This window comes from Prionailurus bengalensis, chromosome E3 (genome assembly GCF_016509475.1).
Source record: "Prionailurus bengalensis isolate Pbe53 chromosome E3, Fcat_Pben_1.1_paternal_pri, whole genome shotgun sequence".
In the NCBI taxonomy this organism is placed as follows: Eukaryota; Metazoa; Chordata; class Mammalia; order Carnivora; family Felidae; genus Prionailurus; species Prionailurus bengalensis.
Genome location: NC_057357.1, coordinates 38,229,560 through 38,257,261, shown reverse-complemented (window position 1 = coordinate 38,257,261; position 27,702 = coordinate 38,229,560). Strand labels below are relative to the sequence as shown.

The following is a 27,702-nucleotide window of genomic DNA, read 5'->3' as shown; positions in this document are numbered from 1 at the left end:
GAAGCACGGTGGCAGGCAGGGCAAGTGATCAGTCTATGTGAGATTCTTCTTCCTGGCTTGAAGAGCCTGGACAGTGAACAAGTGAAAGACTGTGTGGGGCCCTCGAGGAAGGAAGAGGCCAATAAAAGGAGATTCTAAAGCGAGGAGATGGTGAGGGAAGAGGGACTGCGGAGAAAGGAAACAAAGCCTGCACAATGAGCTTTCTGCTCCAGGGCAGGCCACCGTAGGGATGCTGCTAAAACTCCCCACCATGCTGGTAGGTGGTTTCTCCCTGAAGAACGCCGTGTTCCAGGATCGACACCAGTGATGCAAGGAGCAGAACTGAGCTTGTAGGTGGAGCGATGGGTAGGAGCCGAGCAGAGATGAGGCAGCACGCTGGACCCCTGCCCAGATTGTGGGGGCATCAGAAATCAGGACTGGATCAAGATGGCACCGAGAGAGAAAACTGCTTAATTCCAAAAACTTCCACTAGGAAAGCCCAGAAGTCCAAGGTTTTTTGCACATCTAGACACCTGATCTTTTAACCTGAATACCTGGCTCATTACAAGCCAGCAACAGAGATACCGCCAGGCACAGGACTCACCTCTGCAGAGAGGTTCCAGTCTCATGGAGGAAGGCACACTAAGGGTCTTCAGGGAGATTTGCCACCTAATCCTACGTGTGTTTGCTCCTTGTTCATTTGCGCATTCATTCACTCCGTCATCCACTGCACAAACATCTACAAAGGAACTACTATACCCAAGATAAGATCCCGGAGAGGCAGGTGTCCCATTAGCTGTTCACATCTCCATTCCTCAAGTTGTTTCACTTGTCAGTTCCCTTATCTGTCAAATGGAGAAAACTGGGTTTATGGGAAAATGCAATGAGATAATGGACACACACAATGCAGAGTAAGTGCTCAAGAAGTATAAACTATTAATAAACGAGCAGAAGTAAGGTCACATGTTATATTGGATACCTTTCATTGCTCCTCTAGGTACTTTCTGCATCCTTTTCTATCTGTACTGTGTTCTGGAATTTTCCTGCATGGACTAATCAAGTCTCCTTTGCCCTCTGACTTCCCATGGGGTTTAGTACATGGAGAGCCTTGACAAATCAGAGGGGTTTTATTTCCTCCCAACTGCCTTCCTGAACCCCTTGACCTGAAGTCCTACCTCTAGCAAAATGACCCTCCACACAGCCTCTCTGCCTCGAGGCGTAGAGATGCTAAGATCCCTCTGTTACAAGCCCCAGAACATTTCACTATCCACGGTTCTTTCCCTACACCCTGCCTCAAATTACCCATTCATAATGTGCCACCTGTTTCGTGCTGGCCCCTATTATACACGGGGTAGGAGAGAGAGAATAGGCCTGGGAATCAGGAGACCTGAGTCCCACCTCTGCCACCAGCTGGTTCTGTGACCCTGAACGCTCTTTTACTAGGTGTCAGCGTCCTCATCTGTAAAAAGAACAGGTGGGACCACATAGCTCTTTTTTTGTATTACAATTCCCCACCACTGCTGGGTGTTCCGGGAAGTTAAACCCAGAAAAGGGATGCATATCAGGGAATAAGGCTTCCTAGTGCAGAGAGCAGGTTAGCCAACTCATTCTTACCCAGGGAGGGCACCTAACTCCTTTCCAAGGACTTCCCTTTTCCTCCCAGATTCCCCGGGGACCAAATGATCTCCACTCCAAACAAACAGCCAAGGAAACCCAGGAAATTACAAGAAAATTCTCTCCTTTCAGTAACCAACCAGCCAACCTCGATTTAGCCACACAGGCCCCTTCCCAGCTTCTGTTATGCACAGCGGGCCAAGGTGTGGTGTGGTGTGGCCAAGAGGCAGGTGCACACTCCCACCCAGGCATTCTCCACAGGGCTGCAAAGGGATATGATGCCCTCTCACAACTGGTGGGTATCCAGGGCAGAGGGAGCCACCCAAATCAACATCCTGTCAGAAAACCTACAATTGAGGTCTGTCACTGGACACGTTTCAAAGAGAGGCTGAGGACCATTTCATGGGATATTACAGAATCTCTGGAGTTCTTTTTAGCTCCTAAATTAGCGACTCAGGGAACCCCAGGAGCCAAGAGAGACATTCTAATGAGATTACCCTCCCTAGCGCCCCCTACCCCCATCTGGAGTTTCACCTGCCCCAAGGGCTTTCCCATCTCCCCTCACCCAGAGGTAGGGCCAAGTGCCAGCATAAGGCTGGGTTTTTAATCCTTAAGGACAGCAGGAGCGGGCACTTTGGATACCAACTTCTAAGTCTCTGGCGGGGTAAGGGAGGAGGGATAATCTCTTAAAATCTCAGCTCCTGGGCTGGCCGCATGTGAAAACCACAACCTAATAACCGCCAACAACAATTTCTTCGACGTTCTTCACGTCCGGAAACCGTGGCCTCTCCCCTCAACTCTGAGAGAGTTCAAACCCTTTCCTGGTTCCAAATCAAAACTTCCGAGAGCCTCCGGGCTTCCAGCGGCCAGACCGCGCACGGGACGGCTGGGGCCCAGGGAAGACACAGGCGGCGAAGCCCGCGGGTCGGGCGGGGAGGGGACGCACCCCAGCGCTGAGCCGCCGCCCTGGCCGCCTCGAAGCGCCTGTGTCCGCAGGAAGCACCGCCGTGCGCCTGCGCCTGCGCGAGTCTTGGCACGTGACTCGGGAGCGCGCGGCCCTGGAAGGGGCGGGGGAGGGACCACGGCCGCATGCGCGGGGCGGGCTCCCGCGGGCGGGGTTCGGCTGGGACTCAGCTCAGCAGCTCCCCCGGCGGTGGGTGCTGGGGGTCGCGGTGACGAGCCTCGCTCAGCCGTAGCGATTTGCGCTGAGGAGCGGGCTTTCGAGACCACGCCAAGCTTGGCCAGGCGCTCGGTTCTCCCACCCTTTCGTTCCTGTTCCAAACCGCCCTGCTTTAGGGGCCTCAGTTTCCCCTCGAAGGCGAGGGGGTGCAGCGGGAAAAGCGGACCCGTCGGCGGTGAGGACGCCCGAGCCCGGAAGATGCGCCCCCTCCGGGAGCCGGTCCCGCCGGATAATCTGCACCCGAGTCGGGGGCCAGGAGCAGCTGGGGTCCAGGCCCCAACGGGGGTCCTAAGTAGGGCCAGACTGCTGAGGTGGGCTTCCTCCGCCGCCTCCTTACGGGGCTCCCGTATTGGCCCCCAGCTCCTAGCAGTGGGGCGGTGTCTGAGGGGGACGCAGACCCGGAGCCCTCCAGCCGGCAACCCATGGACCGCGGGTTTGAGGGGCACGGCGCGAGGGACGCTGTCTGGGTTGCCAAAATCGGCTGCTTGATTTGATGCCAGGCTCTCGCCCCTCGGTGAGCCCCAGTGCTGCTGCCCGCCTGACCCTCCCTGCTTGTTCATGGCTCTCCCTGTCTAGAAACTTGCAGTGGCCTCAAGCCCAGACTTCTTGACCTTCCATGTAAGGGTTTCCCTAACCCACCTCAACTCACCTTGACTCCTCACTGGCCACACACAAATGGCTCCCTCCCTTTCAGAGTCTGGGCCCTTGATCTTCCCCCCAGGATCCGACCCCCTGGTCTCTGCCCTTCCAAACCTGTCCAGCCTTCAGAGTGGAGCTAGAATTCCACTCCCTTTCTAAGCTCAGAACCCCCTGGGTGTCTCAGTATTCCCAGGGGAGTCCTGATGTTATGTAAACGGATTCTCCTCCATAAAGGTAATCTGTTAACTGTTTAAATAAAAAGTCTGCAGTGCATGGGTTTAACTTCTCAAATAATTACAAGTGAGAAAGAAAATCGTTTGCCCCCCCCCCCCCCCGCCATGTGACCTGGGTTATGATAGGGGCATATAGCTACTTTATCCCCCAGGATTTACCCAGTCACTCCATTTCCATGTCTTGGGTCCCTACCTGGATCATTCACTCCTCCAGAGCAGAGATTATGCCTGCACAAATATGTGTAAATTCTAAATCTTTTGAAATTTTGGTAGGACAAAATTCAGAAGTTTGGAGAAAATGGAAATATAACCAACAAATGTGTTTGCATTCTTCACAAATACGAAATCACTCTTTTCAGTGTGTCAGAAAAATGTACTGTCTGTCACAGTCGGTCTAGGCTCCAGACTAACACAAATCAATGTGATTGAATGTAGTCGAAGGGATAGTTGGATGGGTAGAAAATTGGCCCTTTGGTTTGTCATGTTTTAGCTGGGTGAACTGGGGCTTAACCTCTCTGGGGATGCAGCTTCCTCATGCTGAATTTGTTTTGAGGGATAATAAATATGCTTTCTCCATCTACATGAGCAGAGTGAGGGTCAAATGTGAAATGGAGTTAAGGGTTTCTGGGTTTGTTTGGTTTTTTGTTAAGGTATTTTGTTGTTCAGGAAATAATCCTTAATAAATTTTTTTTAAGATTTTATTTTTTTAAGGAATCTCTACATCCAACATGGGGCTCAAACTTACAACCCTGAGATCAAGAGTCACATGCTCCACGGACTGAGCCAACCAGGCTCCCTCCCACCCCGACCTTAATAAATTGTCTAAAGCAGGGGCACCTGGGTGGCTCAGTCGGTTGAGCGTCCAACTTTGGCTCAGGTCATGATCTCACAGTTCGTGAGTTCAAGCCCCACGTCGGGCTCTGTCCTAACAGCTCAGAGCCTGGAGCCTGTTTTGGATTCTGTGTCTCCCTCTCTCTCTGCTCTTCCCCTTCTCACATGCTGTCTTTCTCTCAAAAATAAATAAGGATTAAAATAAATAGTCTAAAGCAAATGACGTTTAAATGTTTGAAATTTTGTTACTAACACATGTCAAGGTGCTGACTGGCCATTAGAAAAATCCAGCAATTCTTGGGGCGCGCCTGGGTGGCGCAGTCGGTTAAGCGTCTGACTTCAGCCAGGTCACGATCTCGCGGTCCGTGAGTTTGAGCCCCGCGTCGGGCTCTGGGCTGATGGCTCGGAGCCTGGAGCCTGTTTCCGATTCTGTGTCTCCCTCTCTCTCTGCCCCTCCCCCGTTCATGCTCTGTCTCTCTCTGTCCCAAAAAGAAATAAACGTTGAAAAAAAGAAAAAAGAAAAATCCAGCAATTCTAAATTTTTGCCAGTTTCTGAAGAGGAGGGAAAGGCCTTGGGATCAGCAAGAACAGTGTCACCAAAGGTAAGCCTGGTCAAGTAGCCTAGTGTGCCCTCACGAGAGTCAGGTGCTAGATGGAATTCTGGCCCTCTTACTTCCGGCAGCTCAACCTCTCTGACCATCAGTCTCCTCATCAGTAAAATATGAGTAATAATCATTACATTTACAGAACGCTTTCTGTGGGCTGTGTACTGTTTCAAGCATGTTGCGTGTTTTAATTTAATCCTGGCAACAACCCCACAGAGAGAGGGGCTATTAGTGTCTCCATTTTATGGGTGAGGAAACTAAAGCACAAAATTATGTCATTTGCCTAGCTAGGGTGGCCCAGCTTGTTAAGCGGTGGGGCCCAGGACGAAGCCCAAGCAATCTGACTCCAGAGTCTCTACTCTTCCGTGCGAGGTGGCTCCCTCCCTGAGGGGCTGTGTGAGGATCCCATGAAATAATACATGAAAAACACCTGGCCTATTCCTTGGGTTTGTGGCTGCTAGAATTACCTCATTATGTCAAGGTATAAGTGTAGGAATGTCTATAGGTCTATAGCCCGGTTCCTGGCAAGAAGAACACTCTAGAAGTTGGTTCTCTTCCCCACTGAAATTTTGAAAAAACATTAAAGGTTCCACAGTGCAAGCAGACACAGAAAATGCTCATCTGTGCATGTTATTTTTTTTATCCTTTGGATAAGAGGTCAGTATAGGGAATCCCTCAGAACCTGTGGAATACACCTTTGGTACAGGCAAATTCATGCCTCTACTCCATTTTGTTTTGCTTACGTTTCCTTTTTACTGCCTCTATGGTCTTCTAGAGAAAAATTAAGGTTTCCCTGGATTGGGAAAAGCGTGAGCCTAATGTCACAGACGGAGGAATTGGCGTGAAATGTTGCCAGTGCTTGTGAGTTTTTCAAGGCTCAGACTTTTCCCCTTGGTTCACCGGGGTGGGACGCAACCACAAAGCCAGGGCCAGGTAGGTGTCCTCCTATGGCTGGGTCTTCCCGGGTCTCCACCCTGGGTCGGGCATCCGGTTCACCGCATGCACACACCTGCTACACATAAGCTCCCGAGACCTGTAATCCACGCATCATGCATAAAATTACCTCTCCGTAGCCACACCCACCTGTTCACCCCAGACATACTTTTTTCCCCAGGACCCTCTGCACACAACATTCGGTGCACAGACACCTTCTTTACTCCTCCCAAATCCACTTACTCTGCCATTCACTGTGATGGCACACAGGTGATGGGTCCTGTGTGCTGGGCACTGTGCTACATACTCAGAGATCATTTGGTCACAGACACTCACATACACTTTGGTTTCTGCACACACAGATTCTACATGTAGGTATTTGCACATCCTTTCACGTGTAACCACAAGTAACCCCCACATATTCAGATACATACACATACCTGTGGAGACATTCTCTCCATTCATGCCCCTTATATCCCCTGACTATATTCAGAATGGTCTTGGATTTTGCTTTCCTCCATGGCATTTTGCTTTCTCAATGGCAGACGATGTAAAGATGGTAGGGGATGAGGCTTGTGAAACAGCACAATTTTGGACGTGCTGGCAGGTTCTGGTGTGTTATATTTATCTTCAAAAGAGACATCACCTCCCTCCCTTTTCCTGGCAAAGCTCCATATTTCTCCCAGTCCTGGGAAAACACTGGCTGCCATCCTGGGTGGGAGAGCTGACCTGGGGGAGGGCAGTGGTGGCCTTAGTTAGGTCAGTCTTATCAGTCACTGACTGTGGACTGTGAACCCTCGAATCAGGAGGAAAGCAAGGGAGAGGGAGGCAGTAAGCCAAACTGCCTCCTCATTCCTCCCTGAGATCAGCACCTCCCGACTTAGGAAAACCCAGGGCAGCTGGCCCCAGCACTGAATTCTGCATCTTCTCTGAGGTGATGCCATCACAATAGCATGTTGTCACTCTCACACTCCCCCCTTCTACTGCCAACCTCCCAGTGACTCCCCAGCTTCTTCCTTTTCAAACACACTCTCAACTGGGGGTGTGAAGTCTTCAAGAGGACCCCAGAAGTAATATTTCAAAGTAAAGGAGTTCTGATCTGAAGGACAAAGGCTCGGGGAGCCAAGGACAAGGTAGGGTTTCTTTAAAAACAGGTACGGTATGGGGGGAAGGGGGTGGGGACGCCTCGGTGGCTTAGTGGGTTGAGCCTCAGACTCTTGATTTCAACTCAGGTCATGATCCAAGGGTCATGGGATCAAGCCCGCATCAGGCTCTATGCTGAGCTCAGAGCCTGCTTGGAATTCTCTCTCCCTCTCCCTCTGTCCCTCCCCTGCTTGTGCTCTCTCTCAATAAATAAATAAAAATAAACAAACAAATAGGCACAGGAGGAGGCCTGGGGTCATGCCCCTATTTCTTAATTTTCAATCCTACAACAGGAAACCTCGGTTTCAAAGTCATCTTTGACACTGGGGGCTGGAAGCAGGAGGGATCTAGGGAAGAAGGCACCGGGGACATCTAAAACAAGAGTGGGCAATTCATGGATTGTCAGTTTATCCCTAAGAAACTTAAAAATGAGGGCGCCTGGGTGGCTTAGTCAGTTTAGCATCCAACTTCGGCTCAGGTCATGATCTCACAGTTCATGGGTTCGAGCCCTGCTGTCAACACATAGGCTGCTTCGGATCCTCTGTCCCCCTCTCTCTCTGCCCCTCCCACGCTCAATGTCTCTGTCTTTCTCTCTTTCTCTCTCAAAAAGAAATAAACATTAAAAAAAAAAGAAACTTACCAATTAGTACCCAGGTTTGGGAAGAGACGGGAGGGAGGAACAGGTGGAGCACAGAGGATCTTTAGGGCAGTGAAAATACTCTGCGTTTCATTTCCTTCTACAACAACGGACACATGTCATGATACATTTGTCCAAACACGAGCAATGCACACCACCAGGAGCAAAGCCTAATGTCAACTGTGGACTCTGGGTGACTAGGTTGGACAAATGTCCCACTCTGGGGGTGGGGGTTGCTAATGGGGGAGGCTGTGCGTGGGTGGGGGCCCCGGGACGGGGTGGGGGCGGGGGGTGTATCCCTACCCTCCTCTCAGTTTTGCTGTGAACCTGAAACTGCCTGAAAAACAATGAAGTCTTAATACGAACCCAATCCACTACTAGATAAGAGAGAGATAAAGACAGCAAGCTGGTCGGAGGTGATCAGAAAGCACACGGTGTTACAGAGAGATTGGAACTTTATTGAGACTTCCTCCCTGATTAAATCAGAATGGAAAGAACCCTGGAAAGGTTCCACTTTGGAGAGAGACAGCAACTGTTCAGGCACAAATACTTAACAGATACTCCTCTTAGGGGAATCTCTGGATCCTAAATTTACCCCCAGTTCCCAACCCTTCCTCCCCACTCCAAAAGACAGTCAGAATCCTGCTTGAAATCCACATCCACAGAGTGGGGACCAAACAGCCCTGACAGCCCAGGGGGACCAACTGACCAGCCTGCAGGCTGCATGGAGAAAAGGTGGGTCAACGAGTGAGCAGGGGAATGGGGGTAAGAAAAGGAAAATGGATGGGACGAAAAGAGAGAAGATCACACCAATCATGCCCCCCCCCCAAAATACAGATGCCATAAGAATGTATCAGCCTCCTTCCACCTGCTTCCCCAAAGCAATGGTGACATCAGCCGCCGTGACAATGCCTGTACACTTCTGCCCTGTTCACGTCCTCAACTGCACTGAGAAAGACAGATACGCCGAGAGCAGCTCAAGGGCATCAGGGGCATTAGGAGCAAGAGGGGAAGGCGGACTGTGGGGAGGGTACATGACAGCGAGATAAGGCGAGTGGTGATTTGTAATGAGAAGAAATGCAGCTTTTCAGGCCCTGCTCATCAGGCTCCTTGGATGCCCCGGCAGGGCCCTGTTTCTCTGCTTGGCTCTGTCCTTGGAAACAATGTCCTGGAGGTTTGGGGGGCCTCCGTCGTCCTGTGGAAGGTTCCAGGTCCTGCACAAAGCCAGAGAAGCAGCGTCCACTGCAGCATGCATCAGAGCTTTAATAATCCTAAGCAGGGATTCCGAATTCTCCACACGGACCTAGTCTAATCACCCATGTGTTTCCACTGCCTCGCCCCCAGAGTGCTTCCTCTCTGCCTTCATCTTCACTTGCTTTCCTTCTGGTCCAAGGTGACTTCCTGGTCAGAGGGGCCCTGACCCAGGCCTCCTGGGGAAGTCCCCCGGATAGCTCGCTCCCAGGGGACGCTGGCTCACTAGGGCAGAAGGAGCCCCTCCGGGCAGCTCTGGGCAGGGTCTCCTGGATTTGTGCAAACTGGTCAGCCACCTGCTTTTTGTCAAAAGGCTCCTTCCCTCCATCCCCTGCCGCCCTCTGAGATGGCCAAGGTGGCACACCAGCCAGGCAGGACCCTCACGACACATTCCTTCTCCACGGCCTCTGGCGTCTGCGATCTCAGAATCTCTCTTGCACAATGCGGTACACTCATTGGTTCACACTCATCGGTTCTCGAAGGCCCTGGCTTCCCTGTCGCACGTGGGTATCAGTATCAAGTTCAGGTGGAAAACCGCATGTCAAGCCTTGATTGCAGCCGACACGGAGTGACTGGCGCCAGTTCTGAACTCGTGGAAATCGCTCGGAGTTTTGAATGTTGTGCATCAGGGCGTGGAGAAGAGGGAGAAGGAAAAACCATGGCATGAAAATCAGGAGGGAACGACTCTTCTGCAGAGAAGTTGTGGAAACTGCCTCCTCCTACATTTGGGGGGCGGAGATGGGCTGCCCAGAGAAGACCCTGATGAAAAGGAGCAAGGTCTCCATCATCCCCTCTGAAACCCAACGCCTTTGGGGTCTGAGTTTTCCAAGACATGCAATAGACAAAGACACACTGCAAACCGATTAACCCTCTGAGCCCTTCCAGTATTTTTACTGAAGTCACTTCCAAGAAGTAAATGACCTGAATCCACGGAACACTCGGCCTCCTGTCGGGGCTGATAAAGGAACTGAGATTCCCAGCTGGCCTAAAAGACTGCTTGGGAGAAATGGCATGGGGGAGGCAGAACCTTCTTCCAGACTGGGGACTCCTGTTCTCTCTCAGCATTCTGGTATCCTAAACCATTCCCTCCCACCCCTCGAGGGAACAGGGAAGAGGGCCTGGGAATGGGGGTGGGGTGGGGGGGATGGTGGAGGCTCAACACCCAGGTGGATTCAGACTCAAAAGACTGTCCCCTGTTGAAGTCAACCCAAGTTGAGGAGGCAGACGGGGGTTGGAGGACAAGCAGGAGACTGTGTGGAAGGAAGCTACAAGGGACCTGAGCCCTACAGAAACCAAGTCTTCTCTCTTTTCCCAGCTTATAGGGGAAAAAGGAATTTCAGCTGAGTTTAGCTTGACACTCATCACCTCAGTACACACTAGAATAGCTGCTCTCTGTCCTCTGCGATAAGACCCAGGAAAAGCTGGCGGGGCCTCAGTCAGGCCCCTCACTGAAGCAACAAGACACTATAATTCACAGTTTCCTCTCCTCCCTCGACCCACACCCTCCCCCACCACTGGCCTCAATGAACTCCCAAATCTCCAACACGTAGTGATTCTCACCAGTGTGGCTCAAAGGGTTAATTAACCAGGACTTCTCAGACAGTTAGGACACAAGCTCAGCCACCAACAGGAACCCAAGAATGGCTACACGGCGACCTAGTGTTTCTTATAGCGATTCTTTGGGGTCTCGCCACACCCTGTTTTGTCACAGTTGAGAGCACTGGGATTCTTCCCCAGCCCCAGGCTTCCCAGGAGGCTGGGGAGCTCCTGTGTGATGGCCCGCTCAATCTTCTCCAGAAAACAGCCTCCCATGTAGGAGCACTGCTGAGACAACAGCTTGAAACTGGAGATGGGGTTGATGCCAAAGAAGTCCTTATAGGCCTCGCGGTTGGGAAGGTCAAACTTGCTGACATTGGTCTTTGCCAGGATGGTCTTGAAGATGTAGAATTTGTCAGGGTCTTCCACAATGTCCTTAAAGACCAGTTCTCCGTCACTGAAGAAGGTCATTTTGTCCTTGTAAGTCTGCAGATAGCGGTCCACCAGGAGGGCATGAATGCGGACCCGGATGGCATGCTGGCGGATGAAGGCGATCTTGTTCTCCAACCTGTTCTCGATCACCTGGTTCAGGTCTTCCAGGAGTGAGATCTCTTCCTTGAGGAACAGGTCCCGGTAGGTGTCGGGCTTGTAGTCTTGTGGCCAGAAGGAGCTGACGTAAACCCGAGGGGGCTCTGTGACGTTGATGAGCGGGGCCAAGCTCCAGAAGAGGGCCCCATAGACCCGCATGAGCATCTGTGTGGCCAGGTTGTCGGCCTTGTTCAGGATGATCCTTATCTGGGATTCGCGCCCCTTCAGCTGGCGGAAGAGCATCTCCAGCTCCAGACCCACATCCAGCTTGGTTGGGTCAAAGACAACAAAGATGAGGTCTGCCCTGTCGATGAACCACTGGCACACGTCGTTGAAGGGGTAACCTTGGGAAGGGGGAGCAAGAAGTCAAGCAGAGCAGGCTTACCCTAACCCCCCCACCCCACGCCCCCCCCCCCTTCCAGAACCAAAGCATTGCCTGGGTTGAAGGAAGTCACGGCACTAGGGATATTCTAGGTCTCTGAAGACTGAAAGAATTAATTACGTATCTCCTGGGCCTTCTCAACCCTCAACCAAGGACAGCCTAAGACCAGGACTGGAATTTGAGCTCTGCCACTAGCCAGACCAGGGTAACAAATGCTTCTAGGCTTTAGCATTTTAGCTACAAAATGACAAGAAGAATAAGAATACCTAAGTTGATATAAAGATTATCATGTTACAAATAAAGCAAAGCACCTAACTAAAACTGCCTATGTCATAGGAGGTGCTCGATATATTGTAATTCCTTCAACTTCTTCTTTCCAAATACCTGTCTTTTAATTTTTCTACAACAATCAGCCAGTAATGCATAAAACTATCTGATGCATAATAGAAGAATAAAGGTTAATTTACTATTATAATGATTAGTGATAATATTATTACTAGTAATAAAACAGCAATAAAACCAAAATGAGAGTTATAAACTGAGATCCACCATCTGGTCATACAGTCCTACAAATGCCCTGCTATGACTCATCTCATATGACTCAGCCCTGTGTCATGGCGATACTCGGTGGCCTGTGTTGTAACCCAGCGCCTGCTGGGCCCCAAGTGGCACTCCCCTCCCACTGGAAGGCAGGTAGAACTTTGGAAGGTCTGACACAGGCTTATGTGAAGCAGGCCTGTAAAGCAACACTGGACCAGGAAGAGTTTAAGGTCAGGTTCAAACCAGACCCAAGTTAGCCAGAGGTCAAGTACACCTGGACTGGGATCCAAGTAATCCAGGCCCTTGATCCCTCGGGAAAGTCTGAGCCTCCCCAAGACAGCTCAGCCCCAGCATGGACCTCAAGGAGCTACTTACAAGATGACCAGCCCACCCTTTGGGAAAATATGGATTGCCTCCAAACTAATCAGCCCTCGGGGAGGTAAAAGAACATGGTACTCCACACCTAAGTGGGACCATGGTGACAACCAGAAGGGACTGGCAGCAAAGACTACACCCCTTGGTGTTGGACAATGCTGGCCACGCTTCCTCTCCCCTGTCTGCCTACCACCCACTGCCCAACAGCTTTCTAAGACAAAGTTCGCGCTGTTCAAACACAAGTGCCTAATTACCTCTTTCTTGCTGCTTGCGGTTCTCGATGATGCCTGGTGTATCCACAAAAGTGACCCGCTCCAGAAGTTTGTGGGGAACCTCGATGCCAATCAGCTTCTCTAGGAAATTCTGGCCAAATTTCTCAAGGGGGGAGAAGGACCGGGCGCTATCAGCAGCCATGACAATACCCTCGATGGTTTTCAGCTTGGGCCCGTGCATGAGGACCGTGAACTCAGAGGTGGTGGGCTCAGCACCTGCAAGCATGGGCATGAGGTTAGTAGGAAGGCCGTCCTCTCTGGGAAAGAGACCCTACTACAAAGTAAGCGGGTAAGCAAGGGGTTCCAGGGAGGGTTTGCCATGAGAACTGGATACTACGCTTGCTAAGCAGGATCCTATTTCTTTTTCCAATTGTGGTAAAATATACATAACACAATTTACCATGTGAACCATTTTCAGGTGGACAGTTCAGAGGCGTGAAATATATTCATGGTGTTGTGCAGCCCTCATTACCATCCATCTCCCAAACTGAAAGTGTCCCCATTCGTTCCCCTCTCCCAGCCCCTGGTAACCTCTACTCTACCCTGTCTCTATGAATTGAGGACTCAAGGCATCTCATAAGTGGAATCATAGGATATTTGTCCTTTTGTGTCTGGCTTATTTCACTTAATATATAGTGTCCTCAAGATTCATGCATCTTGTAGCATGTTCCAGAAATGCATTCTGGAATGCATTCTTCTCAAGACTGAATAATACTCCAAACTCCATTATATGGACAGCCCTTTTGTTTATGCATTCATCCATCGCAAGAGGTGGGCTGTTTCCACCTCTTGGCCATTGTGAAAAATGCTGCTGTGAACATGGACTGTAGCTGCTGGGTTCTTGGGTGTAATTTTCATGATTATATTGAAGACACATACAAATGTTTCCTAGTGCTTTTACACAGGACATTGAGATACCAACAAACACACAAAAAAAATCTCTCACTATTACCTGTATAGAGCTGGTAGCGAGTGTTTTCCAACCCAAGGAGGTAGTTTATCATGGTGGATTTGCCAACGCTCCACGGTCCCAGGAACAGCACCATTGGCTTGGAAGTAATCTCCCCATCTGTAGGCAGCAGGAATTAGAAATGGAAGTGACTAATGAAGTTTCTTCCTACGGGAGTGACACAGGGCGTCACACAGCATCACACGGTCCATCTGAATGAGTTACAGATTTCCACATTGGACAAGACGGGGTGGTAATCGGCGGCTCGCCTCTCGCTATGTAAGTGCGATCACCCAGTTAAAACCAGAAGACACGATGCTGGCCTTACACAGATCCTTTGCACAGCGGCACCAGAAGCAGGAGCTAAGTGACATCAACAAATACTGACTCAGAGCTCACTCTGGGTGAGGCCTCCTGGTTTACATGTGGATTTACATCCCCTTCCTAAGAAGGGGAGAAAAGAGCTACCCCACGGCGAGGGGTTAAAACTCTGCTATCTGGATTGGTAACAGAAAAAACAGAGAGACAGGAAAGAGACTCACACGATCTTAGACAGCCTGGACGGGGGCCCCCTGACATCCTACCTCAGGCTCAGCCCAACACTGGGCTCAAGGCCAGTCTCAAATTAGCCTCTAGAGACCACGAAATATTTGCCAGGTCCCAAGACCAAGCACTGAGTAGGCAATTCTTGGGTTCTCAGCAGTGTCGGGAAGCACACACTGCCTGGGCCCTGCCAGCTGGGGTCCCTAGGAAGAGAAGGCAGATTCCTCCAGAGCTTCCAAAACCAGGGGGGCAGAAGGGATGTGGTCACTGGCCACTCCCTTGCAGCTCTCTACTCTTGCAGCTCGTCTCTGAGCCACGGCACGAAGGGCCAGCCCTGCCTAGTTTATACCTCAAATTCTCCAGACCTCTTTGTCTCCCTGAGCCTGGCACAGAGGCCCCAAACGGTAGGAACTCTTTTTTTTTTTTTTCTGTTATGATGTACAGTATTTAATTTCTTGCTTCAAAAATCAGAAGTATAGGGGCGCCTGGGTGGCTCAATTGGTTGGGCATCCAACTCTAGATTTTGGCTCAGGTCGTGATCCCGGCATTGAGCTCTGCACTGAGCGTGGAGCCTGCTTGGGATTCTCTCTCTCTCTCTCTCTCTGCCCCTCTCCCCTACTCACACACACACACTCTCTCTCTCTCTAAAAAAAATTTTTTTAATAAAAAAAAAAAAATCAGAAGTATACCTGTCCCCAATCTGCCTAGGCCATGACACCTGGCAGAGAGGGCAGAGAGAGAGGGAGACACAGAATCTGAAGCAGGCTCCAGGCTCTGAACTGTCAGCACAGACCCTGATGTGGGGTTTGAACCCACGAACCGTGAGATCATGACCTGAGTTGAAGTCAGACACTAACGGACTGAGCCACCCTGGTGCCCCACCTTTCAGGTATTTTAATGCATACGGAAGAAGCAATATTAGCAGACATCACATTCCTCTTTTTTTATATACAAACAGGAGTACAGTATTCCTCTTGTTCAGCACCTCGCTTCTTACTGTGCTGGTTTTCTTTCTGTAAGGTGAAACTAAGTCCCAGAAGACCACGACGGCATCTCGTAAGTGGCAGGCACACGTATAATTGCCTGAAATTGATACCATGGCCCTGCCCCATTCCTCCCTGCCTGCAAATACATACTCACGTCTCTGGGTGTCAACCCCTGGCTTGAGGACAGGGAGGGAGAGGCAGGCTGAGGGGTGGCAGGAGTCCCCAGTTATAGCCACAGAGATCCTACACGAAGTGTCTTTTGCCCAGGCCCAGGAGTCAGAAAGGGAACTGGACCTTCCAGCTCCTGGCCGAGAGCCCAGGAGACCAAGCAGGCCCAGGAGACCCAGGCCCAGGAGACCAAGCAGCGGGCTCTCTGGGGGCTGCTGTTTCGGCTGTCTGCAGCAGGGGGCGTTACTGGCATCTGCAGGAGGCCACAGGTGAGACTCAGAGGCGGCCCCAAGGCACTGCGGTGGAGTCCCCAGCACTGGGGGAGGTGAGGAGAGAGAAGCCAAGCCCAGAAAGTGGCATCAGAAGCCCGGAACGCCCTCCCTGCAGAGCGCCCTTCCCCTGCCGCCCAGCAGCCTCCTGGGCCAAGCCGCTGGGTCTGGGGCTGCGGGAGAAGTCAAGCGCAGAGGACAGGAGAGCCACGGGAGACTGCCACCTCACACAGCCCCTGTGAAGCCCGAGAGGATGGTCTGCTCTTAGGCTTGCAAGAGGCAGTCGGGGAGTCACGAAACAGCCTTCTCTCGGAGAAGAAGTAGACAGTCCCGGCTCCTGGTTCCAGCCGTGTGATCCTGGGTACCCAGCATCTCTCTGGGCACCAGGTCCCATTATTCCTGTTCCTGAAGCAGGAATAATGTACATCCTAAATACCCAACCCACTTTATAGCCATCAGGCACATCACATGAGATAATATGGAAACACCACTGTGAAAACTTTCAGAGGATTGACTCCCCAAAAGGGTGTGGCTGCGGGAGGACGAGAGCTCTCATACACCTTACTGTGGCCTCAGCCTGGCACCACCTAAGGCAACTTAGGGACAACTCTTAGGGAATGCTTAACTCACGTTCCACTTTTTAAAATATTTTCCACAGATATATTTGCGTGGAATATGTAACGATTATAGTAGTGTTTGTAACGTTTTTAAAAATGGCGGGGCACCTGGACGGTTCAGTCTATTGAGCGTCCGGCTCGATCTCGGCTCAGGTCATGATCTCAGGGTCGTGAGATCGAGCCCCGCATAGAGCTCCGCACTAGACATGGAGCCCGCTTGAAATTCTCTCTTTCCTTCTTCCTCCCTCTGTACGCCCTGCTCACAATCTCTCTCCCTCAAAAAAGAAATTAAAAAGTAATAATTAAAAACAATAAAAATGGAACATGGCAAACACCCCGTGGTCCATCAGTAGAACAGTGCCCATCTTGTGTGGTGCGTGCAGAGGCTCAAGAGAAAAGTGGGGCTGCACACACACGACTGTGTGATGTGATACCATCGTGTCAAACTAACAGAGAAGGACACACTTGTATGTGCTCGTGCACAGAGCAAATGTCTGGTCTGGAAGTATCTGTAGGAAACTGTAACAGTGGGAGTGTCTGCAAGTGAAGTGGAGAAACTAGAAATAAAGAAAGGGATTTTTGTTTTTCATATTTATTTATTTATTTATTTATTTTTGAGGAGGGGGGAGGAGCAGAGAGAGAGACAGAGGATCCCAAGCAGGCTCTGTGCTGACAGCAGACAGCGTGATGCGGGGCTCAAGCTCACAAACTGTGAGATGATGATCTGAGCTGAAGTGGGACACTTAACCGACTAAGACACCCAGGCACCCCAGAGATTTTTATTTTTCCATTTGTACTTGTTTTTCACTATTTGGTTATTCATTTTTTATGGGGACAAGTATACCTTGTGTTTATTGTTCTGAAAATCGATGTTTAAAAGAATCTAGGGGTGCCTGGGCGGCTCAGTCAGTTAAGCGACCGACTTCAGCTCAGGTCATGACCTCACAGTTCGTGGGTTCATGCCCCGTGTCAGGCTCTGTACGGTCAGCTCAGAGCTTGGAGCCTGCCGTGGATTCTGTCTCCCTCTCTCTCTGCCCTTCCCCCACTCATGCTCTATCTCTCTCTGTCTCTCAAAAATAAATAAACGTTAAAAAAAAATTTTTTTTTAAGAATCTAGACACAAGGAAAACCAACTGAAGAAGCCATAAGGAGAAGGGAAGGACTGCAGGCCAATTAGGGGGCTTAATACATGATCCCTTAGCAGTCAGGGAGCTGTCGTGGGCCCTTCGGCAAGGGAGGGATGGAAATGGGCATCGCTGTCCTTGGAAACCACATCCGTACCACTGAAGCGTGAACGCTTGCAAAAGAAGTGATCTCCACAAAACCCTGTGCAGGTTAGGGCAATCTTGCAGGGGAAGGATGATCTTGTGGCCAGGGCATCAGAGAATTCAGCAGAGTTCAGCTCCCCGTGTCCTCACGCCCACCACTCACACAGCTCCAGAGGGCGTGGGGAGTGTGGATGTACATCAGACACAAGGGGTACCTGTGATCTCATGCTGCCGAAGCTCGTTGTATTTGTAAGACTGCTCCAAGGGCTTGATGGACGAATGGTAGATCTTTCGAAGCCGCTGCAGCACCACTGGGAGCAGAGAAGGGTGAAGGGAGAGGGAGAAGGGAGAGGGTTCGGCTCACTCCCCAGGGCAGCTCCTCCCCAGGCTGGTGGGGAGCAGGGACCCCACTGGCAGCCTCACCATGCCATCTATTAGCATTCCTGGAGGGACCTGGTCCACATCCCAACCCTTGGAAATCTTTAACCAAAAGGCATTCACTTCCCACCCTCAGAACCTCCTGGAATTGTTTTAACCTAATCTTCTTCTCCCTCCAGGGCAAAACTGGGAGCCCACATGATGTGAGGCACAGAAGGAGAAGCTAGGTCTAGAAAACCTGACCCTCCCCTCCCTCTGCTCCCGTCCATGTGCCCTATGCAAACCGTGGCTGCTCTGAGCCCCAGCTAGCTCATCAGTTAGTAGGAGGCAGTAAGCCCCACTGAAAGTCTTGGGTTACTATGAGGATGAAATCCCAGAAATAAAAGAGCCTCAAAAACTGTAAAAATCACAAGCCTCCCCGGCCACAGCATGAAGACTGGCACAGGGCACCAGACGACAACACTGGGATCGGTCCCCTACCCTTGCAGTGGCCCCTCTGTGTGGATCGCCTTTTCTCCTCCCTGCCAATCCACAGCCCCCACCCCAGCCTTGGATGCTGCTCTCAGAGCATCTTCCATGAAGCCCCCCATGTCCAGGGCTCTCAGGCCTGGGTAGCCGCTGGCCTCGGAGCCCAGCCCCTGAGGCTCTGCCTGGCCACTGGTTATGTAGCTGCCCAGCCCCAGCTCCAGATCCTTCCTCTGGTTACCAGAGTAATCATCAACAGGCTTGTCCTCATTCAGCATCAGAGTTTTCTCGATGTGGGAGCGGTCCCTCATCGGGACTTCTTCACTCACATCCTCCACCTCTTCTGGGGAGAGAAGCAGAGAGCAGAGTTAGGGCGAAGCTAGGAGCAGGGCTCTAAGCCCCTGGAAGACTTGAAAGGGCATAAGGAAGTGCTGCGGGAAGGCTCGCCAAGTTCAACTGAACAGGGTTCTGGCTCTAGGAGGGACTTTCCACAAATACTGACTGAGCACCGACCAAGGGTCAGGCACTGAGCTTCATGCTGGGGATGCGGTGGTGCCCAAAACAAAGCCCCTGCCCTAGGGGAGTTTTCCTGCGGTCCGATGGAGACACAGGGAGAAATCCTCTCGAAAGCTAAGGTAATAATTATAGTCTGTGATGTGGCTACGGCAGGAAAGAGCCCAGAAGCTGTGAGGGGCTAAGAAGGGTGCCTATGAGGTCTCAGAGGAGGCATTGGAAAACCTCCCCAAGAGCCCACTGTGCGGACTGAATTGGGTGAAGACGAGGACAGGAGACAGGAGTGGTTTATAGGAGTCTGCCTGTCACGCTAAGAGCACTGGAAGTCAGGGCTGGGCTCTAAGCGAATAACTGCCCTGATGAAATGAGAATTTTATCAGCCTCACACAGGCTTCGGTGGGGCATGGGCAGGAGCAGCTCCGCCTGGGAGTTCTGGGGGCGGGGGTGGGTAGGGGGCACCGTTGCTTCTTGCCCAAGCGGGAGATGCCCATGACTGCCTGCAGGCTCCCAGGGAGGGATGCCCATGCCGTGGGCCTCTGATATCACAGCCTTTGTGCTGGGTGGGATGGACATGGGCGTGAGCGGCACAGGGAGACCGGTTCCACAAGGGAAGGGAGCAGAGAAGCATCCATGTGCCTCACACGGCAGCTCGGGAGTGGGATTCTCCGCAGGGATCAGCCTGGGCAGCACAGAGGGGAGGCGGGAAAAGCAGTGGGGGGGGGGGGTGGCACCTGCTGGCTTAGGGAGTGTGCGAGCACCCAACAAACAGGGCAAACTGTGGGGAAGCCATGCTGGAAAGCGAGGGCCGGGCCCCATGCCTCCACTCTGAAAGCCAGCTGGGCTCTCGTCCAGGCCAGCATCTTCCCATGCGACTTGTGGGCTGTGCTATGCCTCCCTCCCCTGCTCCCCACTCCCCATTATGAGTGGGGAGGCTGCTGCTTTTCCAGGTGAGCATCTGCACGACATCAGTGTCACCCCCAGCCTGAGATTTCTTATCACCATCCTGACCCTGGTCTCCGTTCACCCCACCGGACCTGGCCTAGCCTTCAAGGGGAGACCCCAGGGGGCTCCCAACCACACCCTACCTGCACCTCTCTCCACCAGCTTGTTGTGACAGGGCCTCAAATCCTGCCACTACATCACCTGTCCTTCAGGGGACCTGCACTGGTCCCCGTTTAAGTGCAGGGAGGCTCCTGAGGGCCCAACTCCCAAGTGACCAGGTTCCTTTGGCCCCTCCACTGTGCGGCCTCCCACTGGTCCCTCTGAACAGGGCTTAGTGGCTAAGGAGCAGCCCGTAGGTACCCAGTGGGCCAAGCCTCCATCCAGCAAACCCGGAGCTGACTGGGGGGATTCCCCTGCCACACCCTGTCCCACCACACATATGTCTGCCAATTCCGGGAACCCCCTACCCTGAGGCCCCTCGTCGGGTTCCTCTGTCTCGTCCCCCTCAGGCCCTGTATTTGATTCCTCTGAGATCAGTTGGTTCCCCTCGTCCCCAGGGCTTGCGGTTGCTGCTGCTTCCTGGGGTTCCCCGGCTTCCTCCAGGGTGCCCCCTTCTTCTTGTTCTTGTTCTTGTTGTTCTTTTTCTTCCTCTTCTTCTTCTGAACTAGCCCCGTCACCACTGTCCTCCTCGGATTCTTCGGACACAGCGCCTTCTCCTTCCTCATCTCCGCTGTGGTCACCACTCTCCTCTTCAGAGGAGACATCCAGGCCCTCCTCAGTTAGCCCTGGTTCCTGGGCCTCAGAGCGCTGGGCCTCCTGGGTGCCCCCTGCCTCAAAGCTCTGTGCACTGCCGGTCTCCGAGGCCAGGGTGAGGGTGGGCTCCCCCTGGTCCTCGGCCCCCTCCTCAGTTTCTGTGTCCAGGTCCAAGGTTCCGTCTGGCACCTTTGGCTCCTGATCAGGCCCTGGACTGTCCTCCTGCTGTGTCTCTGGGGCATGGGCCTCCTTGACCTCTATGCCCCCCGAGCCTTCAAGCTGTGCGGTCCCTACTGCTGCCCCCTGCTCGGCGTGGTCGCCTACGACTTCTTTGGCCTCTTCAGGGACCATGCTACTCCCAGTCTGTCCTTCGGCCTCCCCAGGAACCCCCTCCTGTCCTGGGCCCTCTCCCAAACCCAGCTCTTCCTCAGGCCCATCCTCCCCTCCTGGTGGGCCTGCTTCTTCCTGCCCAGGCCCCGCAGGGTCCCCGGGGGCAGCTGACTTTGAGGCTGAGGCATTGGAGAGGCTGGCTTCGGGACCAGAGCCCGGGCCGGTGGCGGCAGCAGCAGCAGCAGCAGCGGGGGCCCCGGCGGCTGTCTGCTCCGAGCCCTCAGCCTCCCTGCCATCCGGGGAGTGAAGGAGCAGGGTCTTCTCTCGAGGGGCGGCCTCCGCATAAAGCGCCCTTTCCTTCTCCTCTAGACTTGCATCTCCAGCAGAGAAATGATTCTCCAACAAATTGCCAACATCTTCTGTGCCACCCGAGGCGGAAACTTGCAGTTCTAAATGATTAGAACACCATTGGTCAGTTTCACGGGGTTGGCACTGACTCTGCTTCTCTAAAGACTCTAACACAACCTAGCTCCTGTCCTCCAGGAGTGAGGCGGGGACCGGGGCGTGCGGCGACGCACCTTCCTGCTCTTCGTAACTGCCCTTGGAGGCGAGCAGAGTGAGTGTTTCTCTGCCTCCCTCCCAAGACGTGGAAGGCAGCTCTCACCACTGTCCACCCCTGGAGGAGTGAATGGCTGAGCCACCCTGAGGGCCCCACCCTGGCCCTGACTCTTCGAGCCTCCGCTGGGTCCCCGATGGCTTCAGGGAGGGAAACTCAGATCCCTTCCAGGCCTTCCTCAACCTTGCAGCAGGCACGTGCAGCCAGGCTCACCAGGAGACCTTTCCAAGATAGGACAGATGCATGGACATTCCGCCCCTGTCAGTTCCTAGAGTCATTAACCAGCATGCTTTTTATACTGCTATCAGCAAAGGAGTGAAAACAGGTGTATGCGGGCCAGATCATCTTAGGTTACACGGCAAGTACTTAGGGGATTACTTGTGGCTCTCAGCCTTATTAAGTCACACATCCAACTCTGTCCCCTTCAGGGCAGGCATTTGTTGGCCTTGCTACCTTAGATTACAGGGGACGTGGCCCAAGGAGGAGGAGGAGATATCCAAAACAGGCAGGGCCAAGAGCTTCCCAGCAGCCTTAGCCAACCCCTTCCCGAGGGGATCCCCTTCTAAGGACTGATGGCTTTACCAGGAGAGCTGAGGGCACAGAGGCAGCAGGAGAGAGGGAGGTAGGGGCCTTCTAAGTGTGGGAGACCTCTCTCAGGAGTAAAGTGTGATTCATGTGCAAAATGGGGTCAGAAGAAAGGACTGGGCCTATCCCTTCTGACCCCTCCCACTCAGGTCAGGACCTGTGTAAGAAGGGGGGCTCTGCAGGCATAGAGAGATTAAGGGCCACTGGCCCCTTGCCTTGGGGTAGCTGAGACAGCCCCAGGGCTCCCTTGACTCACAGAGATGCTTTCTGAAGGAAGCAGCATCCCACCTCTGCTGGGGACAGCCTGGTACTCCCATCTCTACATCCCACAAAGAAAAGCCACTTCTTGGGGTCCCTCTTTCGCCTCTGAGTACCCACCCATCCTGTTTCCTGAAAGCTGGGGCAGTCTCCAGGGTCGAGGAACAAATATTTTTGCATTAATCCCCACAGTGGCAACCTGTTACCAAATTCAGAAGGAGGAAATTCAGACGCCTTTAATTATAAAGGAACCACTTACACTGATAAGACACTTTGACGTTCATGACCTCAGCCGACCTCCTCGATTACCATCTGGGTGACTGGAACCCAGAATTACCTACTCCTCATCCAGGCCTTCCACGCCAACTATGTTTAGGGGTGCACAGGAGAATCCCTTCGCAACCCTCCCTGCACATGCCTTCTCTCCGCTCCTGAACTATGGGAGCCAAGGCTTAATCCTCCCTGTGTTCCCCAAGCCTGGGACACTGCCTGGCCCACAGAAAGTGCTATGGAGAGGTCTGTGGTGACATCCGGGTACAATAAGAATTTCTGGTCCCTCAGAGAGGGAGAACTGGAGGTTACTCACTAAAATTTTCCTTCATTGCCTCCAGAATACCTATATGTCCTGATTCTTTGCTGCATCTCCGACCCCTCGACTCCCTGGAGAGAAATCTATGGTGGGAACTTGGTTTAACCCAAAGCGACTGACAGTCCTTCTCAGCAGCAAGGCACATGTAATATATTTCATATGAGATACATGTGCACAATTATTCAGGGTGCCAGGCAATGCTTAAGCACTTTATATAAATAAAACATGAACTGATCTTACTCAATGTACTTAATGTCACTTGCTTCTGTAAGACAAGTCTTACGCTTATCCCCGTGTTACAGCTGAGAGGACTGAAATCTGAGACACTGAATGCTTTGCCCAACACGCAGCTGGTAACTGGCTGAGGCCATTTAACCACAGAGCTTCAGAGGAGACTGCCTGGCCCTGGAGCAGGGTACCGCGCCTCGGAGTGTGGTCCAGGCACCTGCAACACCGGCATCACCTGGGAGCTAGGGAGACATGCAGGCTCTGGGACCCTGGCCCAGACCCACTGAATCAGAATCTGCATTTTCACAAGATGCCCAGGCAATTGGTTTCCAGAAGCGCTAGTCTACACCACCTGATAAAACTGCGTCTGAACCGGTGGTTCTGGGCACTGGCTGGACATTGGAATCACCCAGTTCTTGCGCCACTCCTCCTCTCTCCTCAGAAGTTCTGACTGAATTAGGATGTATCCCCAGCATCAGAACTTGAATAAAAAAATTTCTTGGTAATTCTAACATGCAGCCAAAGCTGCAAACCACTGATAAACCAAATAATCCTAAACCCAAGGCTTCTGCTCCTGGCCCTCCTGACTCGTGTGCCCACGGGGGGCTTCCAATTTGGATGAGTCACCCAAGGCTTGGCATGTGCCTTTGGAACAGCAGCAATCCAGGCTCCTCCTCTGGTGAATCCAGCCCTTTCCACGGGTCCCTTTTGCCTTCTACTGTTGATGATGATGATGGTGATGATGGTGTTGGTGATGATGGTGGGGATGGTGATGGTGGTGATGGTGTTGGTGATGATGATGATGGTGGGGACAGTGATGATGGTGATGGTGGAGATAATGGTGATGGTGGGGATGGTGGGTGGAATATACTCTGGGTCTGACCACCTGAGGTGTTTCTAATATTCTCTAATAAATTTCTAATAAGTTTCTAATTTCTAATAAAACACTTTCTGTCCCTGGTAAGAGTAAAAGGGTTACGTAATCCCAAGGGAAATGAGGACCCCAGACTTTGGGGGCTTACCACGAACTTCACTCCACTCCTGGGACCCGGACAGGAATTCAAGTATGTGCGTGTGTGTATACACATTTATATCCACACCCTTCCTGGGTTTTATGATTTAATGCCAAGCCGTCACTGACCTGCTAAGCAATTTGGAGCAAAAGAGACCAAGGGTGATGCCTTCATGCCCTGTGACCTTCTTTTCCAGGCTAAAAATAACATCTCTGACAGAAAGTCCCTCCGTGAAACAAGCTATGCCATCGGGCCCCCAGAGCCCAATCCCCAGGAAGCAGCTGTGCCATTGGGCCTGATCTCTCCTCTGGGAGGCAGTCAAAGGCTTCAAGAGCCTCTGATTAAATTCAGTGTAATTCCATGAAATCAAATCCAGTGTCTTCCCTTCCTCCCTGATCTCTCCAGCATCTAGCTGGAGCCCCCAATGGCCCCTGGAGGAGGTGGGGGAGGGCAAAGAGGCCCCAGAATACCCTGAATGAGTTGAGAGCCTGGTAAGATGAGTCTTGGTCTACCCCAGGACACACAGTACTGTACTGTAGGTGCGGCTGCCAAGGCAGCCGCCCTGTCCCTGGACAGGCCCGGGTGCTTACGTCAGAGTACATGAATAGCAAGCCCCCAGCTCCACCCCAGATATCACGGGAAGGCCCGCGTGCTGGACAGCCTGAGGCCCTAGCCCCACTCACACTCCGGGCAGAGCATGGCATAAACCAGTTCTGCTTTCTCTCCCGACACCACCTCTGCCATCTTTGTGGTCAGCCTTTCGGTGGCTCACCCCCTCCACAGTCCCAGCAGGGACCCCAGGCTCAATTCCTCTTTCTACTACCAACCAAACACTTGATTGTTCCCAGTTCCTAACCCTTTCCAAAGCACTTTCCACATGGACTCAAAACTGTGGAGTCACCAAGGGCCTTGCTGCGTCCAACTGCAGAGGGGGAAGCTCTGGCCAGGGAGCTTTAGAGACTTTCCCAAGGTCAAAGGTAGGGTTGGGACAGAGTCCAGGTTCATGGCCCTCAGTCTAGAGTTTGTTCTGCTCCCATGTAGCTTACAAACCATGTCCCATGAAAGCTAGAGTTCCACGGACTTGGTTAGGAGGTGCAGGAAGATAAAGGAACTGGGGTTCAGCCACCCCTTTACTTCCTGCCAGCAGCTCCTCTTGGGAGCTATTCAGTCCCACTGCCTAAGGAGGGGGGGTGACGGCCACTGCTTCTGCCTCTCTCGCCTTGTCCCTAAAACTTCCACTAGCCTCCTCTTGATCATTTTCCCCAACAGCCCAAGGATCCCCCACTGTGGCATCTGCTGACTTTGCTGACCATCATGTGCCCAGCACGGAGCTGGGTGGTGTCTCTCCTTCACGCAGAACTTCACGCTTCCCAAAGGAGTTTCATGTTCTTAAAGCAGACACGGGAAAGTCCAGTTGTTTGCCCAACAAGCATTCCAGGGATGGGCTAGAACTTGGGCCAAGAAACAAAGCAGAGCTCCCGGGCCACATGCGGGTGGTATCCAAGAGCTGCAGGGCTTTCCAAGCACAGACGCCCAACCTCTGAGGTTTGGGTCAGCATGAATCTGCGTGTTTCAGAAGGTGATTCTAACAAGCACTAACGTGTGACAACCCTCCGTGCCAGGCATCAGGGAGTCTGTGTTGAAGCTGAAGCCGGAGATTGGCAGGTCAGAACCCGAGATGCTGCTTAGTTGACCTGTTTTGAACCCACCTCGAGGTGCTGAATTTATTCAGTGCCTCCACGGAATAGAAGGTAAACTCAATCCCACCTGTCCAAGACTCCTCAGCACACATTTCTAAGGACTGGCCAAGGTTATCCTCCACGTCTTCTCATCCAACTGAAACTATTGAGTCCAAAGTCACACACAGGTAAAATACCTTTGACTGTCACTCATACACAATTATGCAGATGAGTCATCAGTAATAAAGCCCCAGGGGGACAATCACTTTCCAGTTCTAACCCTGGACACATCTGTACCCAGGAGTCAGGAATACCAGTCTTGCATCCAGACGGTCCCATGTCTTTCACCAGGCTGTCCTTCACCCCAACACTCAGACAGCTCATCAGCTGTGCCTCAAGTGCACCCTTCAGAAACGGAGTCAGAGCAGCACACCGACCCCTTCTGTGTCCTAGGTCTTGTCTCTGAACGCTCCTGGACGGGCCAATGGTCGGCAGCCTCTTTTGGTGTCTTTTAGGATTAGACATTTTTTTCTTGACCTTATTTACAGAGCAAACGCTCACCACTCAGGGCCCTTTGTTCCTTCGCTTCTTGGATGAGTCTTCAGACAGCCTTGCAGATGCCAACACTGAGAAGGACCCTAGAAGAAAGTGTCCACATCCTCCCAGAACCCTGAGGCCTTCTCTCTCGCCATTCTGTTAGCCTTTACCTCTTCTACCCCAGACAAGGGGACCAGGGTGCAGTGAGTGAGGCATCCATCTTTGGAAGGTTTCTTTGGCCTCCTGGCCAAGCTCCTGAAGTCAAGGTTAATCCCACCAGGACAGCTAGTCCCTGGCTGGACTCTGGCCCCAAAATGATTCACCCAGGAGACAGGACACAATGACAAGGACACCATGGGACTGGGAGTCCAAAGGGACCCCCTCACAGACCAAGCCATTTGATTTCACTGTGATCCAGAGCCTGAAACTCTGAGGAGTGACTGCTCCAAGGTCACGGGTCTGGTTAAACCAATTAGCAGTGGGCTGGTTCTAGAAGCCAGAACTCCACCAACTCTGAGTCCATGGGCTTTCCCGGCACCAGGACACCAACTCCCAGAAAGGACAGGGGGTGAGCCAGCCTCAGGATAAGCAACCGTTCACTGTACCCTCTTCCTTCTCCCTTTAAAAGGATTAAGACTTCAAGACCATTGCTTTTAACCCACAAAGTCCAGAGAATTGACAGAAGCACTCCATCCCCCTTCCCCATCCTCAATTCCTGGGAATTCTTGCTTCGGGGGGTACAGAGAGAAATCACCCACAATCCCACAACCATTCTTGTTGCTGATGCCCAGAGGATTCATGGATGTGGATGAGCACTCACATTTGAAAGGCAAATGAGTTTGGAAGAAGTAAACCATCAAAGTCCTAACCCTTCAGTGTGACTTAATTACCAACAGGATACCCTGTGGAAAATCCAGTTTTCCCAGAGATCAGCCCTTCCTGAAGTGAACAGAAATCCTTGTAGGAGTCACTGGACTATACTTCCTCCATTCAGAGGGACTGAGCTGGGCAGGAGAGGGAAGGAAGGAGGGAGAGATGGAGGCTGGATCCTGAGACAGGTGGCTGGCTTCCTCCACCCCCCCACCTCCCCACCCAATGACATGGAATCCCCCTGCAATCCGGAGGCTGGCCTCTGGGAGGGCTATGGCTGGACTTCTGGTCACCAGGCATGGAGACACCCGCTAAGAGCCAAAGCAGTGTGGCTCCCCGAGGTCACAGTCAGACGGATGCCTTGAGATCAGATCAGAACCACCAGAGGCTTGGATGTGGGGGTAACAA

General features: G+C 52.3%; 1 protein-coding gene and 1 long non-coding RNA gene across 8 annotated transcripts in view; both read right to left on the bottom strand.

Annotated features, from left to right (window-relative positions):
* Nucleotides 1-2,593, bottom strand: part of LOC122471736 — a 36,420-nt gene extending 33,827 nt beyond the window's left edge. For 2 of the 3 annotated variants that reach the window (XR_006294258.1, XR_006294256.1), the window contains exons 1-2: nt 2,240-2,592; nt 584-824 (exon numbers count right to left, since the gene is read on the bottom strand). This is a non-coding gene — a long non-coding RNA (uncharacterized LOC122471736). Of the gene's footprint in view, nt 1-583; nt 842-2,239 lie in introns of all 3 variants that reach the window. The other variant, XR_006294257.1, reaches the window with a different exon arrangement.
* Nucleotides 2,594-8,231: 5,638 nt separating this feature from the next.
* Nucleotides 8,232-27,702, bottom strand: part of SRL (sarcalumenin) — a 46,653-nt gene continuing 27,182 nt past the window's right edge. For 2 of the 5 annotated variants that reach the window (XM_043560711.1, XM_043560709.1), the window contains exons 2-6: nt 18,623-18,724; nt 17,754-17,849; nt 13,691-13,807; nt 12,721-12,954; nt 8,232-11,513 (exon numbers count right to left, since the gene is read on the bottom strand). In XM_043560711.1, the coding sequence (XP_043416646.1) occupies nt 10,702-11,513; nt 12,721-12,954; nt 13,691-13,807; nt 17,754-17,849; nt 18,623-18,692 (1,329 nt within the window). In that variant the 5' untranslated portion in view covers nt 18,693-18,724 and the 3' untranslated portion in view covers nt 8,232-10,701. Of the gene's footprint in view, nt 11,514-12,720; nt 12,955-13,690; nt 13,808-17,753; nt 17,850-18,622; nt 18,725-20,303; nt 21,369-27,702 lie in introns of all 5 variants that reach the window. The other 3 variants (XM_043560707.1, XM_043560708.1, XM_043560710.1) reach the window with 3 other exon arrangements.